At 36.6% G+C, this 21,696-nt stretch overlaps 2 protein-coding genes across 2 annotated transcripts in view; one reads left to right on the plus strand and one right to left on the minus strand.

Moving 5' to 3' along the window:
- The window catches only part of fbxl17 (F-box and leucine rich repeat protein 17), a 246,645-nt gene extending 229,628 nt beyond the window's left edge, over positions 1–17,017 (minus strand). Inside the window, exons 1-6 of the mRNA XM_005795045.3 lie at positions 16,683–17,017; positions 15,122–15,625; positions 13,712–14,080; positions 13,497–13,619; positions 13,107–13,364; positions 12,877–13,008 (exon numbers count right to left, since the gene is read on the minus strand). Coding sequence (XP_005795102.1) covers positions 12,877–13,008; positions 13,107–13,364; positions 13,497–13,619; positions 13,712–14,080; positions 15,122–15,604 — 1,365 coding nt within the window. The 5' untranslated portion in view covers positions 15,605–15,625; positions 16,683–17,017. The remainder of the gene's footprint in view (positions 1–12,876; positions 13,009–13,106; positions 13,365–13,496; positions 13,620–13,711; positions 14,081–15,121; positions 15,626–16,682) is intronic.
- An 842-nt stretch (positions 17,018–17,859) lies between these two features.
- aaed1 (AhpC/TSA antioxidant enzyme domain containing 1) lies at positions 17,860–21,591 on the plus strand. The gene is made up of 6 exons (XM_005794914.2): positions 17,860–18,174; positions 18,430–18,498; positions 18,661–18,714; positions 19,343–19,448; positions 19,634–19,768; positions 19,853–21,591. Exons 1-6 carry the CDS (start codon positions 17,992–17,994, stop codon positions 19,981–19,983), a joined length of 678 nt encoding a protein of 225 aa, XP_005794971.1. The 5' UTR covers positions 17,860–17,991; the 3' UTR covers positions 19,984–21,591.
- Positions 21,592–21,696: the final 105 nt, after the last annotated feature.

The following is a 21,696-nucleotide window of genomic DNA, read 5'->3' on the forward strand; positions in this document are numbered from 1 at the left end:
TCACTAACAACAGTTATTGAGATTCAAGTTATAGTTTCCAAAATTGAGAACATTTTATGTTGCATCTTTTAAATTCCAGGAGTTTTTGTTAGTAGTACTGCCAATCAGCTAGCTGAAAAGTCCAAAACACTTTTCTCTTCACAACAAAAAGGTTACTAGAACACAAGGATAGTCGTGGAGGGAAAACTAAAAGAGCACAATGCATCAGTCCAACGAAAGCAAGGCTGTTTTTAAACAGCAGGTGCAGGTATGAGGCATGCATCTGTTAAGCAGCCCATGTATGTCAGTTACCCAGGAATAGCTCAAATAATTAAAAATCTGCAATTAGCTCTTTATAATTGGGCTAAACTCACAAAACATGTAATATTCTGGGCAAGAATAAGGTGAAAACTACAACAAATTTTGGTTTAAAACTTTTTTGTATTAATACTGTACAATTATGATACTTTTACTGAAGGTCATCATACTGTGAGAATCTATCAGCTATTTTCACATTTTAGTCCCTTTTTTCCAGATTGCAAACATTTATTGCTGATATTCACTCTCAACCAAGGTCACACTAGTAGCTTTCTGCAAAATTAACTTAAGTACTGTTGGGACCTTACAGATAATGTTAGCATGAGGGCGTCTAGTATTTTGGTAACTTTGTTCTATAATTGTTGCTTCTGTCTCAGAAAGGAAGACTTCTATTTGTTCTAGAAACATTTCAATGTGTTGTATTCTTAATTTTATTATCAAAAGACAAACATTGGGCTTGATGAACATTTTAAATAACAAAAGTAAACACGCACGATGAGAGCCAAGGCTGATTTTTATTGTTTGTCTATAAACAAGCCAACAATAATCCGTATTCAGGTTTAAAGGGCTGCTGTCAGAACAACAGTAAGAAACTTTAGTTGAGCAAAACTTTTGAGCCAAAAAACTTTATGAGATTTAATTTGTTTTTACTTGAGCATTTTATAGAACAAAAGCAAGGTCAATTAGTTTGTTTTAATTAACTTTGCAATTATCTTCATCCAACGGTCCTTTTTACATATTTACAATAAAGTGTCTGTGTGCCTCTGTAAGGCAAAAGTCTGAGACCTGGGCAAATTTCACAAAAGCTGAAAAGCGGGCTTCTTCGTAGCGATACCCAACATCTCTGACTTCATTTCAGCCAAGTGCTCTGCCACAGTAAGTGAGAATGCATACATTATGAAAGCCTCAGTCACTCCAAGCGTCCCAGGCTCTCTGATTGCTGCAGGCAAAAGCTTGATAATGTAATGGAGATGAGTGCCGCTACATCTCCGGCACTAAGAGATTACATACTACCATTGCAAAGGTCATCCGGAGTTCCCATTTACGTGTGAGGCAAAGCATATTTTCATTTTTACAGTATTCAAATTTTCATGTGGGGGCAAAATAGGGATGAAAAGTGCAAATAGAAATCATGTGGGAGTTTCATATTAAATCATTTGCATCAACAGGTACAATAATTTCACTAATAAAAAATATTTGCAATACTTTGTAGGTACAATGTTACAGAAAAAAGAAAACAAATGTAACTAGAAGGTAATTGCACCACTGTTCAATAAATTAATAAGCTGAAGATTTACAAACTTTTAATTGGAATAATTAAAGAGTGGCTTAACTATTAGGAAAACATTCAATTGCCTGGTGGACCTGTCTAACTCATGACTGTATTTCTGTTATTCATATCCAGTCCTACAGCACCCTCTACTGATGAGAACAAGCACTCCTACAGCACATGTTTAAAAAAACTCAAACTTAGCAGATATTTCCCCTTATTTATCATCCAGTGATTGAGCTTCGGACTCAGGCTTTCAAAACATTGGTTATTTCAAATGTCTGTACTTTTTAAGATTTCTATTTCTAATTTGATTCTTGAGTTGTAACACTTTGAACAATTGAATATAAATTAAATAACCAACGGTTAAAAAAAATCAAGAAGCCCCATAAAGCTGAAATTGAATCAGCACTGTTCAGTACCAGTATAAAATCTATACCAACTGTGCTGGTGTGTCTAACATTAAATGCAGACTCTCTAAAGCACAAAAAAGTATAAAAACAAATATTTTTGTATGGACTTTTTTGTTTCTTTTTCTTTTTTAACCAGACCAAGAATTGTTTTTTTTTTTTTTCTTTTGTTCAACCAAACCGATTTGCTTACAAATCTACTCCCACTATGTTCTTACTGGAAAAGCATGACTAACAGTCTTCCTAAATAGTTGAGCTGGTTTCCGTTGTTCCCTGCCAAGTATAACTGGCATAATTTTGGCATTCTGTCACTTGCCTAAGATTTGAAATGCCTGCCTTTCACTCGACTTTGCTTTCTTTCCAAAAGGTTAAAACTTTTAACAGACCCAGTCAGCAAACCTTCCTCTACTTTTCTTCTTCTTTATAAGCAATTCATTCTCTATTATTGATAGACTGCAGGACCAAAAAAAACAAATGCTGAGGCAGAATTTCTCTCCTGGGGTAACTAATATCGAAACAAAACTGTAGCAAGGTGAAATATTTCTTTGCAGGTACGCTTCACAGACTCACATTTCACTTTCTTCCCTTTCTTTTTCTCTGGCCTCTCAAACCTCTTTTGTTCCTCTGCAGACGGCAGAGCGAACTTATCGACAGAGTCTGTGTCTGAGCGCAGCCGGCAGTCCGAGCAGAAGTCAGTGCTCATTAATGCATCTGATTACTTCCCAGCGAAAAATGGTAAAAAAAGACTGAAGAGTTACTGGCGTGAACACACAAACACAGAGAAAGGGAGCTTTTTGGGACTCTAGATCAATATGGAGGCACTTCAATAGAGCAGTGAAGAGGAGGATACTGGAGACAGGAATATGCTGGTAACTTTAGACTACCCACTGAGAATGTAAGTAGCGGCAAAGGTTACAAAGAATCATTTTTAAAATGTGTGGGGGTCACCAAATAAATTAAAACTTTATCCTATTCTTAACTTATCTAAAGGTTAGACCAAGGAATCAATTAATTTTTTTGATTTTTGTGCAGGTTGCCAGAGAGGGTCCAATGATTAGTGGAGCGACAGGTAGTGTACACATTAAACAGACAGTCCTCACTTCCAAACCGCCAGTTAATCGAGCATACATGTTCTTAAGACCTTAAGAACATGCAAACTCAAAGAAAAGTCGCCACCCTCACAGCAGAAAATTGGACCCATAATCACTTTGCTGTGAGACAACAGCACTCATCACTGTTCTTTTTTTAATGCCCTTTAATTTATTTGGTAAATTAAATAGTAAAAATGTATAATTATGGTTGTTTGAATGAGTGTTTTGGTTGCAAATTGCTGCAATTAATTTATCCTGAAAACAATTAAGCCACCCATTTAGAAAGCAAGCTTACAAAAGTACACTCCAATCTAATTTGGAAACATTTGTCAAAAAGAGACAAAATACATAATTATTGTACTTTAACAAGGTCTGGTTTATGAGAACAATACAAGATTTAACTTTACAAAGATTTTGGAGAAAATTAGACATCTCATACTTTTTCATTTTCTCTGAGAAAAGTTGAAAAATCTGCCATTATTGTAGGAATATTCCTTTGTTGTTTAACTACAGAAGCCATTGGAGCAAAGTAAACTTATTAAGTTAAAGAAACCAATCTGAGATGATTTGAGCTTTGTGACATGAGTCACCAAAGCTCACCATGTCATGATTAAACAGTCTAATAATTTAGACTGTTTAAATTATTCTTGACTGGTACCAAGGCATTTCTGTACATACAACTGCTGCTCAATGGACCTTTTCTCTTTTTGTGATAATTCTCTCTAAAGCTCAGAGATGCTTAGGAGTCAAAATCCTGGCTGATCTGCAGTTTCTGAAATACTCCGACAAGTTCACCTGGCACCAACAACCACGGTGCATTCAAGTCACTTAAGTCCTCTTTGTACCTTATTCTGATCCTCTAGCAAAAACAAGTGAACATAATAAAATGGCTAGAGAGTGTATGCAGCATTTCCATCCAAGGAAAAAGTCCAGACTTTTTCAAAATCCAGACAGATTTTCAAGGAAAGCAAACAGCAAAGTAGAACACTTCTTTAAATATGTCCACAATTTTACCTTATTTTTGTATATGCAATAGCGATAAAGTTTTAGATAATGATCATAAATTCAAGGGGGTTTTGTTAGCTACCCTTGAACCATTTGTCAAACACTCCTGTAGGTATGAAAAATATACAAATGGATAAAATATATTAGCAATCCTCCAATGATTTCTTCCAGCTTCGATGTAAAAATGGTGAAGATTTTTCCAAAATCAACCCAGACAAATAGAGAAAAGGAGTGAAGGATAACTATGTGGAGGAAGAAAAATAGTGAGACTTCTTGACGACATAAAAGCATGGAAATTCTGGAACTTTTCCTCAATCTGACAGATATAATCCAGTGCCATTAGCAGGGATACTGACAAAATACATCATGCAGCTTCTGACATTAAACATCCTGAATGGTCTAAATGGCTGTCTGAGAAGATGGGATGGGAATTGGAGAGAAGAACAATGCATTGTTTTGTGTGTCTGGATAATTATGATTCTATTTATCTGCAGTCACAGTCCAACATATCAATATCAACCGTTTCCAGGGGAAAATCCAAATCCAATTAGAGCCTTGTCTTCAGATTTTATTTTTCCAAATCTGTCTGCTGTTTCCTGTCAAAAGGTCTATCCCATAATAACACACAGCCATCATTATCAAGTCCTTAGTCTTTGATTTCGCTCAAATCTAGTTAACTGCATCTGCTTCTGTCAATATACATTTCAGCTTGATTAGCTCTAATTGAACATGTGGAACCGTGCAGCCGTTCCTGCAGCCAGGAAAAACCAAACAGCTGAGACATTAGACAGCGAAATCAGAGCTGGAGATGAAGGTTCGTTCACTGACATGTAGCCAAGAAACACTGTTCACACTGACAGCCATTACTTCCAGGGTTCAGACACATTTTTGTCCTTTTTTTTCTTTAGCCCATACTTTTCCATACTCAAATTTCCAAATTTTTTAGTTTTGGAGGATTTTTTTTTTTTTTTTAACTTTCTGCAGAAGTAGATAAAAGTTTATACGAACATTAATGGAACAAAGTCCTACTGTGGTCAGGCTTTAAATATATGATCTTCAAATGACTGGGTGGATGGATGAATGAATGAATGAATGAATGAATGATGTGTGTTCTATTTTCTAAATAGAATAAATCATCCTTTTATCAAATCTAAATGTTTATTTACACAGTCCAGCCAAACATTATATTGTATGTTAAGATTTTTTTTAAATTCAATTTCTCAACTGAAACCAAAATCCATCCAAACCCCACACTCAACTTCAGATATAAAAAAAGGTAACAAATGCACAACATCAATCTTGCAAAAAATAAAAAATAAATACAGACAACATTAACACCAATTATAGATTAAAATTAACATATTTTAAATTGCGTCTCTTTCATTTTATGATGGAGTGCAACAGAAATATAACTTATCCAAATTATGAGAATATCTTTATTACTGCCTTCTGCTGCGATGTTTGTGCCATCAAAATGTAGAGTTACCGTCAAGAGTTTGATGCACCCAGTGGGTTTTTGCTGGTCTTAAAAATGCTGTAGCTTGTGATCCAGCAGAAGGTCCACAACAATCTGCTAAAACCACCAGTCTAAACTCCAAGTCTTTTCAAAATGTATTGCAGCCTCTGCATGTACAATCTGAAGCTGGGGACACACTAAATGACTTTCAAAAAAGAAGCTGCACCCAAGTTGAGGGCACACAATAATTTATGTTTGTCATCTCTAATTCCACCAACATTTCCAAACCTTGAATTAATTAAAGCTGTAAATAATCACAAGCCTAGGTAGGCAAAGTGTCTTTGAGATGAGCCTGTGGGAAAATGTTCCCGTCACACCGCAGGAAAATGAAGGCAGCACTCGTTAAATTCAACAGGACAGGAGAACAGATAAGATTCCTTAAAAAGCCTGGAAAAAAGAAGAGTGAAAAAGTGCTTCAGCAGCAGAATTGTTATTGAATTATAGTGCTTTTAAGAGAAAGAAAATTGCATTCAGTAAAGTTCCCAACAGTGGAGGAGTAACAAGAGTTTTCTCCATTTCCTCCACCGTTAGTCTAAAAAAATAACTGAGAGCAGAGAGTTGAAATTTTGAGGCTGTCTTTCCTCCCTACGCCAAATTGAAGTAAGACGAGGAAAAAGGGAATTTGCTATTCTCATAGCCTCTGCCCTTCAAGGTAGCAGGAGAAAAATGAATGAATGAGAGTAAAAAGAAAACACTTCAGGATGTGAAAACAAGCCTTGAAATACAACTGGCGTGCTATAACCAACTCTGGCAGAAATATTGGATGAATGCCCAGAAAACAATGCAGGTCGGATGTCAAAAGAAAAGAAAAGCGGGTGCTGAAACACCAAATTCACCTGCTTTTCACTCAGCACTTTTAGCCCAAGGTTATCCATTGCCCTGGGCAGATCTGGCCCTTGGCTAACGAGGTGAATGAGCAAGCATCAGTTTGCCAACAGTAAACAAACTCAAGAGTCTGTGTGGAGAAGTTTTCAATACTACATACAAATCCATCCACGCATTTCCTACAATTAGTTCTCACTTGGGTAGCTGGTACCTCCCCAGGAGTCAGTGTGCAAAGGGCAGGGTTCACCTTGAACAGATTGCCAGCAGACGTGCACTGAGACATCAGCTCGTGACCAGAATCTTTGGATTTTCAGGTTTGCCAATCACTCCCACACTAAGAAAAATAAGTCCAATCAACAAGCACATCATGGTGGCTCTACCAAAAATTTTAAATGAAACTGTTTTTTTACAGCATGTTTAAACATGCCTTTGGTTCTTTACGGCTGTAAAGGGCACATAAACATACATAGAGCCGCTCTTAGCTTCCCTATGTAAAGTAAAAATGAGGATAATGAACAGATTATTATAAAAGCTATGCTACATGCTAATAAAAGCATAAATATTGTTTAACAGGCCTTCTAATTATACTGCAATTGCACTAAGAAGTATAAAACAACACATTTTGGATAGGGTAGCTATTTTATGCTAGATGACTATCTTGAAAGATTAGGAGAAAAGATCAACATTTCTAATCTGAAACACATCAACCTTATTTTCACGAGAAGAACATGATAAAAATTAGAATATTTCTGAAGAAATTTAAAGGAGCCAGAACCCAGCATTCTGATGCTAAAAATTGGCATGAATGCTAAAGTAAGCTACTATGTACTCAATAGCATGTGGAGAGTCACAAGCATGTTGAATAACATGGACTTCATTCAGTATGTTAAAATTAATGTATGTGCTAACTATAGCCAAAATGGTAATGTTAGCCTAAATGCTGCCAGTGACATTTGGGGTAGAATTAGCATGTTGTCTTATATTGACTTCCTCCATTCAGTATGCTAAACAGAGCTAATAAATAAACATAACAGCTAAAAAGCTTATTTTAGGGAAAATACTACTGCCAACGTGGGCAGTAACTGCATTAGCAATGTTTGTGCTAATGTTAATGCACTGCCTTCTGATTTTTACTTTTGCAAAAGTAATTGCAAAATAGCAAATATTTTTGAAATACTGTTTATCTTATACTACTTAAAAAGAATTTAAAAGCAGTTGGTAAATTTGTCAGAATTTTTTTTTTTTTTTTTTTTGGTCATTGGTGGTGAATATATTATAAAACCAACATTCAAAACAAAAGTAAAAATCTCATTTATACTTCGTGGCAGTTTGCCACCAGAAAAAAAACGTTCATCTCAAGATCAAATTAATTATTGTTTATAAAACATAAGCTCTTTTGAAATACTTCTTATCTGCTTAGACACAAGAAATATACAGTTGGTAAATTTTGCAAATAGTAAAAATCAAATGTTTTTCTTCACGGCACTTGGTTACCAGAAAGCTAAGATCATCTCTTAGCAACAGATTAACAACAAATATTGTTATTGTTCAAAGAACATAAGATTTCTTCTGCACTTTTGAAATACTACTTATCTTATACTACCTAAGAATTGTGCAGTTGGTGAATTTGGCAGAAAAGTGATTTTTCTTTTTTTTTTTGTCATATGTGGTGAATATATTATAAAACATTCTACAGAAAAGCAAAAATCTGATTTATACTTTGTGGCAGTTCATTACCAGAAATGACAAGCTCATTTTTTAATACCAAATTAATAACAAGTAATATTATTGTTCATAAAATATAAGCTCTTTTGAAACACTGTTTATCTGCTTAGACACAAGAAATTTACAGTTGGTAAATTTTGCAAAAGTAAAAACCAGATGTTTACTTCGTGGCACTAGGTTACCAGAAAATGCACTCATCTCTTAGCAACAGAATAACAACAAATATTGTTATTGTTCAAAAAACATAAGATTTCTTCTGCTCTTTTGAAATACTGCTCATCTTATACTACTTAACAAGAATTGTGCAGTTGGTAAATTTTTCAAAAAATTGAAAATGTTTTGTTTTTGTCATTGGTGGTGAACATATTATAAAACAGACATTCAACGCAAAAGTAAAAATCTGATTCATACTTCGTGGCAGTTCGTTACCATGAAAAAACTCTCATATCTGAAACGTATTGTTTATAAAACATAAGCTCTTTTGAAGTACTGTTTATCTTATACTACTCAACAAGAATTGCGCAGTTGATGAATTTGGCAGAAAAGTGAAAATCTTTTGAGGTTTTTTTGGTCAGTGGTGGTGAGTATATTATAAAACCAACATTCAAAAACAATTATAGAAATCTGATTTATACTTCGTGGCAGTTTATTACCAGAAAAAATACAAACATTCATCTCTTAACACCAAACTAATTATTGTTTAAAAAAACATAAGCTCTTTTGAAATACTTCTTATCTGCTTAGACACAAGAAATTTACAGTTGGTAAATTTTGCAAAAGTAAAAATCTGATGTTTACTTCGTGGCACTTGGTTACCAGAAAACGCACTCATCTCTTAGCAACAGATTAACAACAAATATTATTATTGTTGAAAAAACATATGAGTTCCTATGTTCCTTTGAACGACAACTTATTTTATACTATTTAACAAGAATTGTGCAGTTGGTGAATTTTTCAGAAAAGTTTTTTTTTTTTTGTCATTATTGGTAAATATATTATGAAACATATATACTTGTCTGTAGTAAGTGTTCCGCCAAGGTGGCGTCTGTAGTTCTAACTCTGCCATCCTCTGTAGGAACTGACGGTTCCGCCATCTCTGCAGTTCTCTAAGTCTCAGCTCTCCTCAGTGTAAAACTGTCGTATGTGAGTGAGACACAGCGGGGGAGACAAAATTCTATCTCTTTTTTGAGTCAAAAGAGTGTCAGTTTAGAATTTGTTTTGATTTGAATTTGGCTCTTTTTTTTCGCCAATTACATCGCCATGGTTACTCGAAATGCCGGCATTATTAAAAACCTGCATGCCGAGATCCAGCCGCCTATACATATTGTGGGGGTGCAGATAGCGGTACGAGCTGCATTAACCGTGAAAGGAAGCAGCAGTTATTTTTAGGTGTAGAGTAACAGGTATGTTCCATGCAAATAGGAGGCTTCGCAAGGCATTTCAATGCTCTCCTATGCTTTGCTATGCCAGGCCCCAAAAATGTAACTTCATCCAGATATTCTTGTGTGTAACTTCAGAAAAAGAATCAGTTATATTTACCAAGTCCGTGCACACAAACAAGATATTTGTCTTCATCTGAGCTTTTAAAATAATTTATTCTTGTTAGTTTATAAATTGTGGAGTACATATTATTTTAGACCAACATTTAGCTTTATACTTTTAATATCAGAGCAGAAACTCCTGTTAGTTTATAAATTGTGGAGAACTTAGCAACCCAGAACAAGAACCAAACATGGAGAACCAACATTTAGCTTTAAACTTTACTAATCTAGAACAAACTTAGAAAGTACTATATATTTAGCAACCCAGAACAAAGTGTAGTTTTTCTTTTGCTGTGCTTGTTTTTTTCTTTTATTGTACTTGTGTTGTTTTTGATTTTCTTCTAACTCACAGAAAGCCCTTGGAACTGCCTTGTTGCTGAAAAAGTGCTATATAAATAAAACTTCTTCTCTAACTTAAATATAGACACCTGAATAGAATCAGCAAAGTTGTGAATTACAGTATTTCTAAAAATAAGCAAAAATATGAGCCACAAAAACAAATTTAATGACAACGGACCTAAGAAGCATCCTGGAGGAACCCCACAAGAGACGGAATCAGCAGAAACATCCATTGATACACACAGGGTTTTAAAACATCATTAAAAAGAACCCAGCTTTTTCAGGGAGATGGCGCTTCTTGCTCTTCCTGTAAAAAACTTGACATGGTCTTAATGCAGACCAAACAAAGCCTCAAGAATATAAATAAATTCACAACATGTAAGGAAGAAGAGAGAGATAAAATGAAGAAAAAGTTGAGAGGGGAAATAAAAGACCACACAGAAACATCCTAAAGGGGGTTCAATTATTGCATTTTTGGGGCAGATCAAAGTGAGCGAAAAACTCATCTTCCTCTGTGACTGATTATGGTAAACAGACACAGAACATGCAAGACAAAAAAGGATTGTCTTAAGACGATTTTATAACTACCGCATATCATGTAAAGTACTTCTATCTTCTCCACAAAGCTTTCATTAACTGTGAAATAGGACCCTAAATTACCTCTTTGCTGTTTCATTTTATGTTGAAATCACACAAATAATACAGGAAATATTCATGCACGTTTGTGGATCTCATAGGACCCACGCTCATTCAGAGAGCAATTACAACCACTTGCACACAGAGCAGTAAAAATCAGCAATTTCACAGAAAACCTTAAGTTGTCTTGAAAGCTGTTGGAGAAAATAACCGGCTTCTCTGTCTTCTTAACTCCTGGCAATTTAATGTCATTTGTAGGCCATACAACCACTTCCCTGGACATAATTCCCATATGAGCTATATGGGCTATTTCTCTCTGCCCTAATGACGAGACACTAAATAACTGCAACCCCTGCACATCTTAAATATCCTCATCTGAAATCAATATACCTCTGCTGAAATGTTATCAGCAGCAATATTAATCTCTCACCTGGCTTTAATCGCTAATTTCATTTGCTATTAAGCTGATGAATGGGGTTTTAAAAAACCGAGCAATTCTTAACAATTTCAAGTGGACTAATTCATCAAGGTCACCATTACTCATGGACTCTAAAGAAATATTCACTGGAATTCATTTGTGAAACAAAGAGCACCCACATAATGAGGGGCTGAAATGGACCATTGAAATTGTAATGAGAGTATACAAAATGGTTTTCTGCACAGTTTGTGTCTGCATCTGAGTCCAATATCAGATAGTAAATACAAAAATGTCTCTCCAGATTGTGAAATGATAGAGAACCAGACTATGGTATACGTGGCAATTTAAGGAGAAAGACCTTACCAGCTGCTTACAGAAAACAGCGCCATCTGGTGGTGGTTTAGCGCAGGTAGACAAATTATTATTCCTCCTAATAGTTTTAATACAGTTAAATTTTGTATACTATATAAATACTGTAATATTTATGCGCCTTAAAAAAATGTCTTCATGTTTTTCAATATAAAAACACAAAGTTGTACACAATTGTGGAAAAAAAGTATTGCACACTTTTTAAAATGTTTCACAAATTATTACATCTGAATATATCGTGGCATCTCCCAGTGTTGCTCAGAAAACGAGACAGAAATGTTTGCCTGTTTTTCTCATTCGGACTGGATGGAGAGCATCTCTAGACAGGGTTTTTATAAATCTTGCAACTCATTCTCAATTTAGATTTCAATCTAAACCCTGACTGCACCATTTTTATACTCAATCGGCATTAGTTTATAGTGCCGATTGAGAACATCACTGTCACTAACTGTACATCAGTACGTCTTAGTAGGTTTATAGTTGTGCTACACTCTTTCTGTTTTAAGATAATAGACTGAACAGTGTTCTGTGAAAAGCTTAAAGCTTTACATTTTGATTTATAGCTGAATTAGGCTTTAGCCTTCACCCTTGTTTGTTCCCTAATGTTCTGTGACAAACTTCTGAGGTCCAACCAGAACACCTGGATTTATACTGACATTATGTTACATACATATGAAGGGGGCTCAATACAAATACACATCACGCTTTTCACATTTTTTATCTGTCACACGTCATTTCTACTTTGTGTTGATCCAGTCACATAGGTATGGTTGTAACGTGATCAGATTTGAAATATTCAAAGTGAATGAATACTTTTGTGAGGCACTGAAAATAGAAACATTTTGTTCTACCATCAGTTTGTCAAACTACAATTAGAAACAGGGAAGACCTAAATACCCCACAAAGTCCTAATAAGGAAATATAATAATGCATATGAAATACACAAATTTCAGCACTTTAGCCATAGGATGTATCCCATGATCTTAAACCTTCCAGATATAATTATAGAACATAAAAGATAGAAGCTGGATTCTACCTTCCAGGCCAAGTCACTCCATATGTCACAAATCTGAATATGATGTCTTATTCTTTACAGTTTTGGGTTTGTCTCCTAAAGTAAGTAGTGTAAAGGTTAAAGCAACAGCCAGATGTGTAGGCCAGATGGACATGTGAACCAGACACAAACAGATCAATGCATCATGTAGTTTCTGCATGAAAAGCCTTTAAGTTGCTGTTTTGATTGAAAGTTGAGAATTCTCTTCCTGACCAAACATGAATTTCTCATTATCACAATAAATGCCAACAGGACCAATAAATCAAGAAAGCTATGAAAGAGCTTCTATGCGACAAAAAGACAGTCCAACAACCAAACCGCCTCGCATGAAGTAAAGAAAAGAATAAATATTTGTATGACATTAAAAGTGTTCAACTCACCATTTTGTTCTCTTGCAAGTAGAGTCTCTGCAGTTTTGGACATCCTCGAGCCAATGCCATCATACCTTCATCAGTGATGCCATAGCACTGACCCAAGTGGAAATCCCTCAACTCCCTGCAGTTTGCTCCCAACTGAAGGCAAAAATAAAAAAATTAATAAGCATCAAAATATTTGGCAACTTTTGTGAACCAACAACTAAACTGAACGCCACTTGGAACAAAAGCCTCACCTTCTTCAATGCCACATCAGTTAGTTTATCCTGGTTTCCCACATGCACCTTCACCAGGAGAGGGCAGTGTGTCGCCAAAGCTGTCACTGAGATGTCACCCAGCTGCTTGCACCTGTAAGCTGTGTACTTCTGCAGACCGGGACAGTGGGAGGCCAGAGAGGACACGCCATAATCATGGACTCCCCTGCAATCTGAGATGTTAATCTCAGTCACATTCTGCCTTCGAGATGCTATATTCACAAGGAGATCATCGTTGACCTAAAGAACAACAAGAAAAAATTTTTACAAATACATTTAAAAGACAGTCTTATTTTCTATTATCTAAAGCAAAGGTTTTCTTTATGAAGAGTTATGTTTATGAAGAGTAATGATCAATAAATAGTCTCTTACTTGTTGCAAGCCACTGAGGTCGATTTGCTTCCAGAACTGAAAGTCCAAGCAAAGATCCCTCCAATACTTACAAACCAGAGAGGCACAAAGACAGCGCTCTTTCACTGTCAGGTGGGACAGCACCTGTGAGCAGAAGAAATGCAAACATTTCTAGTTTACTATTGCATACAAATAAAAAAGTATAAGTAGTAGGGAGTTGCATTCCCTTCACTGACCTTAAGAAGGATGGAGGAAGGCAGGTGGTTGATACTTAGATGCTCAGCAGCATCAGAACTTCTCGCCTGGCAGTCATCATAGTGATGCAGGCAGCACGGGGTCGACTCTGAACTGTTGGGCGATTCGGTATGAAGAGTCAACCCACAGCAGCAGTCCGCTGGAGAGGAGGAAGAGGAAGTGGAGGTGGAAGAGGAAGAGGGAATGGGGCAGATAGGAAGGTGACTGTGACCAGTTTCAGAGTTCGAAGCAGCATCCCCTGCTCCTCCTACATCTCCTCCTGCTCCCACTCCATCAGGAGCAGCAAAGGCACAGCGCGGCTGCTTGCATGGGGTGCACCTCTGCACCTCCGAGCACTTCCTCTTGCACACCTGCATTCAGAGACACAGGCAGATCTATCAGGTCCTCTACTGAGACGGCACAGCCTAATTATCGAGTGTCTGCACGGTGTGTTCAAGTACAACTTTTTTGATCAGGGACTTTTGATGTATCGAGGCTTTAATACAGCTGACTTTACATTTTAAAATAAAAAACTGACTGAAGTACTTTCAATACTTCTTTTGACTTTTTAACTACTTCAACAATGAATGAAAATTGTTCATTTTAAGATAATTTAGTCATAAGTTACAAAGTATTTTACTGGGATTTTATGTTGCAGACCAGGAATCTGCAACCTGTACAGGCCATTTACCATTTACAATCCAAAGAGACATTTTTTTCCCTTGGTTCACTTGAGTAAAATTTGTTTAGATCTACAAATGTTACATAACCTTGTGAAAAGGCAACAACTTCCAATTTGGATGAATATCTAATGCAGGAAATGTGTTGCCATTCTTAAAACAGCTGTTTATAAAACAATTTCTGTGGTTTAAAATAAAGAAAAGCATTTAACTTTTGCGAGAAGAAGTTGAATACATTTTCTTCTGAGGGATGTTGACTTTTATGATTTTTTTTTTTTAAATCTACATTCCACCTAATGTCACGAATCTTGTCATTCCACCTAATGACAAGAAAAGCAGATTAAAAAATGTTGGTGGTACTTTCGTTGACATTCTGTTGTTGAAATTTAATGCAATTGTTTCATGAAAAAGTCTGCTAAAATTTGCATTTGTTATCATATCTATATTTAAAAACATTAACTAATTTTTTTTTTTTTTTTACATATGTTATTAAGAGCCATTGTGGAAAAGAGCCAAAGAGCCACTTGCGGCTCTGGAGGCTGCAGACCCCTGTTATAGACCAACAAAGTGCATAGTTGTGAAGAAGAAAAAAAATCTCATAACATTTGGAAATTCTTGTGTTTTCAAACACAATGTGTAGCTGTGTTCTGACAAAATGTGATGAGAGTCAAGGCATCTGAATACTTTTAGTAAGAGTTTTCAGCAGCTAAAGAGTTTAGAGTCGATGCCTACCATCTCTGTGTATTCGCTGGTGCAGCTGGGCACAGCCACAGGTATGGGCACAGTCACAGACACACCAGCCGTCCGGAAAAGCACCGGTGCTGGAATCAGTTTGGCAGGAACGGCTGACAAAAGACTCCTCCCCTGGCCCTCCCAGATGGCAAGTTCTCTTTGCGACAGCAGAAACTTGGAGCAGTCCTCAGGCGATGCAAGAGCCGCGTATCGCTCTGCGAGCTTCGAGGCTGCCGCCGCTCCGATGCCGACTTCGCCTACGCCCGGCACGCTGATTCCAGCGATGCTGTTGTGACGGCAGCCGTTGACACCGGCTTCCAGCTGGTCGCTGTCGTCGTCGAGACCACTGCTGTTGCTGTGGACGATGAAGCAGAGCATGCAAGGCCCCTGGAGAAAACAGTTCCTCTTCTTCTTCTTCCTGTGATTTAACTTGCGCGTCCTCTTCTTCAGGCGTAGACCATTTTTGGAGAGAAGATGGCCCATATAGATGACTCAAGGAAACTCCTGACAATTAGAAACACATTTGCTTTTATTTTAACTGCATTTCTAGGAATAATATTCTCCTTATTTCATCAAATTAGTTGATTGCTAAAGAAAATAAAAATCACATGGGCATAAAGTGGTTGTGAAATGTCAGTACAGAAGAAATTGTACAGACTGGGTACAAAATGGAGACATGATGGTAAATGTTCCCAGTGATACATGGATTACATATAGACAGCTCAACCTTGATTTAAGAGCAACACCTTCTCTGTCAGACAACATTTAAAACAAGCAACTCCTCCCTTGCCACTATTATTTATTTTTCAATAAATCAATCACCAGCTTCACTGTGATGGATTTTTCACTCAAAGCAGCATTACATTCATTCTCCTCATTCTTCTAATAGAAAATTAAAAGTTGTTATGTTTTTTTTTTCCTTTTTGAGGGGGCGAACAGGGGATCGAGTCTTTTCTCTATGCTGCAACAATTTTTTATTTCCATATTACACACATTTTGAGAGTCAAATTGTAAAGTTCTCCCAGAGTTTGATTGCCCAAATTAAATCAAAGTTAACTCCTACAAATGATTGAAACATATTACTCTGTGTTTGATGAATTTATGAGTTTAATTGCTTCGCAGAAACATTCCATGATATTTGAATTTATTGAGAGCTACTTGTATAGGAGTGTGTCAATAAAAATCAAGGTACTGATAAGGGTGCGCTGAATGAATGCTCAGTATTGTCAAGCATTATTGGCGTCAACAACTTCATTTATGATTATACCAAACTAGTTTCGCCCTTGTTAGTGAAGCCAATCATACTTCATCCGAAATACAGCAGTATCCCGTAGTCCTGCGTATTTCATTATTCTCTGATAAGAGACATCACTTCTACAATTTCTATTTAATTGCGGACCTCTTTATGTCACAATAAAGTTGAGCTTTTTTTAACAGAAAAACTGTACCTCGTCTGGCTGCAGCCGAATGAAAACACAAGGATGTAAACAGTGAACAGGTGGCTCTTTGATTAGCATAAACAAAAACACACAGCACGGTAAACCTGGAGGCTGTGACTTACCTGAACTCTCTGCAGGTATAAGTCCAGTTTAGCTCACGGTTTCTGCCTCATATAGAGTGAAAAAGGCAGAAGCTAAGAGCTTTCTGGTAGGCTAAGCAGCTCCATCTTCATCATCAGATGCTAACTTAGCTGTAGCTTTCAGCATGAAGCAGCTCTCAATGAACTCCGCCGGACGGTGCCCGCATAGTCCTGCTACGAAATACGGACAAAGTGAGCGCTGACAGCCCCGACGGTGAAGACGGGGGTGCCGGAGAAGCAGCACGGGACCCGCCGAGGTGTTTATCCAAACAGTTTGCAGCTCTGCCTCTGCTGCTGCTCTGCAGGATAACACTTCCGCACCGAGAGGGCAGAGCGAAGGAAGCCGACGAGGGCGATTTGGAAATCCAAACGAGGCCAAAGTTTCATCTCGCATATAGACGATGGTAAATGGACATTAACAGTTTTATTCCTGAGCTACATGCCGGTAGAATACTGACTTTACTAAATGTCCATACTCTACACAATTAATACAAAACAAAGACTGAAAACAAAATTTTAAGATGCCCTATTTACCCTATTGCATCTCAAACAAGCTTCAAGTTTCATCTTCCAGCAGGACTGTGACTCTAAACTTAACAGCCAAAGCCATAGTAGCTTGGTTTGGAACAATGCATGTCTTTGTGTTCAATTGTTCAGTTGAAGTTCAGTTTTCAATCCAATTTAGAAACTCTGAGAGAACTAGGAAATTGTTCATTCCTGAACCTGATTGTGTTTGAGCTATATTGTAAAGAAGCACCGTAGGCAAAGTCATTTTATTGATTGGCAAAGGTAACCACAGAAGGCACTTTTGCAAAAATATTGATGGAGTGTAGCTTAACCAAACACACATCACTTTTATTTTTTTCTAGTAAGAATAATAGCTTGCATAGACAATATTGTCATGTGTATCTAGTTAATTATGATAAACAATATTCAAATATTTTAATGAATAAATACATGACAAATCGAACGTTCTTCTGTTCTGTACAAATTCTGTTCTGTGTTAAATTACCTCTCTCTCTGTGTGTGTGTGTGTGTGTGTGTGTGTGTGTGTGTGTGTGTGTGTGTGTGTGTGTGTGTGTGTGTGTGTGTGCGCGCGCGTGTGCGTGTGTGTGTGTGTGTGTGTGTCTCTCTCTCTCTCTCTCTCTCTCTCTCTCTTTTTATGTCTATCTCTTTCTATATCTCTCTTTCTTTTCCATGGGCGTGAAGTTCCACTTCCCAGCTCCTCCAGGCTGAGAGGCAACTCCCGAAATAGCGCTGCTTGCTGGGAAGACTGCATGCGGGGGAGAAAATGGCTGAATTGGTCTCACCGATTACTCGACAGGTTTCTACGGAAAAGTGGAAAGCTGGAACCGCAGTTGCCGATATCAACCTTAAAGATGTCGAGGACTGTTTGATCTACGACCGCCGTGGAGTCTCTTTCCTTTTCAAGAGTTTATATCAAGACAGCAAATCGGTCATTATTTTCGTCCGGGTAAGAAAATAAAACTTTCTGTAGCTTGTTTAGTTAGTTAGCTGAGTAGAAGCCTCATAATAGATATTTGATCAGGTGGCCCTCAGCTCCTACTGTACACATGCACAAAGGGTTTCTCATTTTGTGGCGAAAGCAGGAATGAAATACCCTTACAGAGTAAAACGAAGTGCTAAATAAACGCAGTTTTTAAATAGTTTAAAACTTGTTTTTGCACAATGCATGCATGTAAATGCCACACACCATCTGTCCTCGCAGAATTTCTTGTGCTACAGCTGCAAGGAGTATGTTGATGATTTAAGCAAAGTGCCAAGAGGAGCGCTTGAGGTGAGTCCTGACATGTAGGGCGTGCCTAAAGTCGTATGATCTATCAGATATTTTGTTTTTATTATGGTGATACCATAATGTTGTAGTGTTATGGTGACAACTTAAGTAAATATGAATTGGGTTTATTGGGGAAATACCAGTTTTTGCTATATGTCTGTGCAGGAGGCTGGAATAAGACTGGTTGTTATAGGTCAGTCTTCTCATCAACATATAGAGGTAATAAAATCAATATTGTGTTAATGTCAATACTGTGTGACATTGTCTCAAGAAATGTATGACTTTACATTTAACACTGGTATTTTGAATTTTATATAAATGTTGTATGTGCATACATGGGGCCCTGCAAAAGTTTTCATCCCCCTTGAATCACATATTGTCAGGTCATAAACTGCAATGTATTTTATTGGGATTTTATGTGAAGGACCAACACAATAGTGCACTTGTAAATTGGAAGGGAGATTATGCAATCTCACAGAGTCTGAGCTATTTCAGAAAAAAAGACAATGTCAGTCTCCAAATGTGTAAACCTGGTTGAGACACCCCTCAAAACAAAAGGTGGCTCCACAATATATACATTTTGGAATTTCTGCATAATTTTCCTTAAACAGCACAACTCTGCATTATTATGTTTGTATAATATTCCAATAAAATACATTCTTGTATAAACGGGGAAAATGCAAAGAAGTAAAAGGAATACAAATACTTTTAAATGTTTCACCTGTGATTTCTATGCCGTTTGTCCTAAACTAAAATCATGTCAGCTATATTTATTTCTCCATAACGGATTCATTTTTTTAAATTCATTTCTGAATAAGTTCTTTGTGCTCCTCTACATTTAATCCAGCCTTTCTGCTTGCTGACGGGCTATTCTCATGAAATATATGTGGATCCAAAAAGATCCATTTACCTAAAGCTTGGGATGAAAAGAGAGGAGACATTCACAGACTCTGGTAATATATTTATGAGTTTAAAGTGTTTTTGCTAGTGTTAGATTAAAAAGAAAGTACACCCTCAAAAACGTGCAGATAGGCTACATACAATATACATAAAATCCTAAAATCTGAAGAGAATGTAATTTCTTTATGATAAAACTGGATAATTATATATTTTTACCGAGATGTGTTTTTGTAACCAGCGCTGCCCAGTCCTCATGTGAAGTCTGGTTTATTTATGGGCCAAATAAAGAGCATATGGAGGGCTATGACCAGCCCTGCCTTTGATTTTCAAGGTGATTTGCATCAACAAGGTGGAGCCATCATTGCAGGACCAGGTAAGGTGTAAATTCTTAGTTTTCAATCATACAGTTTTTCTTCTTTTATTTACTTTTATTTTTCTTCTCTTCTGCTCTCTGCAGGCTCTCAAGTTTATTTTTGTCATTTTGATATGAACCGACTGGATCACATGCCCATCAGCTGGCTCCTCCAACTAGCTGGAGTTCAACAGAGCCTGGACTTCAGTCCTAAACCAAAAATTATGCATGTGTAGCATTAATTAATTCGGGATTACTCATTTCCTTTAAGCTGCTAGAAGTCACACTTCTTTTGTTCCTGTTTATGGTGTAAATTAAAGCTCCTGTACCAATATTACTTTCCTGTCTGTCAGGGGTCAGTGGTTAATATTTTAATCTAATGTCACTTTTAGCCTGATCTTATCAGGATATAGATACAAACTACAGTAGAACTGACATGTTTTATTTACTTAAGTTGGGAAAGTTCCCAGAACTATGGGAATGAGTTCAAAATCTAAAATTTTAAAACTAAATGTTTAAAATGTGAAAAGACAACCAAACATCAGGGAAAATGGGGTAGTGATAACTAGTTCTGCCAATCTGCATAAGTTATAGAACTGAATATGCAAAATTTTTCATTTTTGATTTACATGCCAGCGTTTTCTCAACATTTGTATAGATTGCATTTATTCACACGTCAAAGCAAAAAGTAGAATTTTTCTTATCGTTTTAGTTTTGAAAAGAAACCACAGTCCTTGGCAAAGTGGCTACTTTGAACCTTTTTACATTGTGTCACATTTCAGTTTGCTTTCATGCAATTTCATTTGACTGACCAACTTAAAGTTATGAATAATTGTGATGTAGAAGACAAATTCTGTGTTTTTAAAATAATTTTTGCTAATAAAAAACTGTGAAGTACATTTGTTTTTAGGCCCTCTGAAAAAAACAGTTGTTATAGCCACTATTTAATGCCAGTGTTTGAGGGGAAGACCCAACCAGTTGTGCAGTATTCCAGTATTCTCAGTGCACTGTAAACATATACAAATGTTGGCAGTTTTGTATATTCTTATATTTTTTTATTGCAAGATACATCAATCTGACTCAAACTTGGAAGTGTCTGAAAAAGATATTTTTCAAGCAAATTAAATTATACAGCTTTATATACAGCTTTATATAAATTATACAGGGTTCTGTAGTTCATGTGGCTTATTCTGGATTTTACTTTGGAGTATCAGAGTAAATGAAAAGAGATGGAATGGTGCTATATAATATTGCAGCAGCACAAATTCTTGGACATTTCTGATCAAATGTATGATTAGAGCACAAATGACTCCACACAAATGTACACATAGAATAGGGTTATGCAATAGGATCCTATAAAAGTGAGCAGCAACACTTTTTATAGAACCCTACAAAAGTGAATACAAATGCAAGCCACACTTTTCAGATGATTATTTTCAAAAATATTTAAGCAATCTTCCTTTTATCTAACAAATAAGCACTACTTAGTTGATCTCTCAGACAGAATCCCAATTAGATGCTCTTCATGCAAGTTTGTTTTCATAATGTGAGAAAGTTTTGGCTAAAAGTATTCACAGCTTTCAACAGGTATGAGAACTACTTGAAAGAGTTTTTTGAGCTGAGTTAGTTTTTTATGTTGGCTTTGTTTGTTTTCTATGATTCCATTCAGAACCTCTCTCTCTCTATGTATAGCGGAGTGCAATTTTAGAACTGTACTTTGAGTAAAATTACTGTTGTACTGACGTTTGTATTCATCTTTCAAGTTTTTGAATCATATTATCAAATAAAATGTTATCTCCCAGCTTCACTTCATTTTGTCACATTCCAGGGTCTGGTCAGGTGCATCCAACTTCCCCTGATCCAGTCTGTTTTGGAATGGTCTCTGTAAACTGCAAAACTAAGGCAACTGATCAGCTAAGGGTGGGCTCTGGACATATAATCCTGATACG

This window comes from Xiphophorus maculatus, chromosome 12 (assembly GCF_002775205.1).
Source record: "Xiphophorus maculatus strain JP 163 A chromosome 12, X_maculatus-5.0-male, whole genome shotgun sequence".
In the NCBI taxonomy this organism is placed as follows: Eukaryota; Metazoa; Chordata; class Actinopteri; order Cyprinodontiformes; family Poeciliidae; genus Xiphophorus; species Xiphophorus maculatus.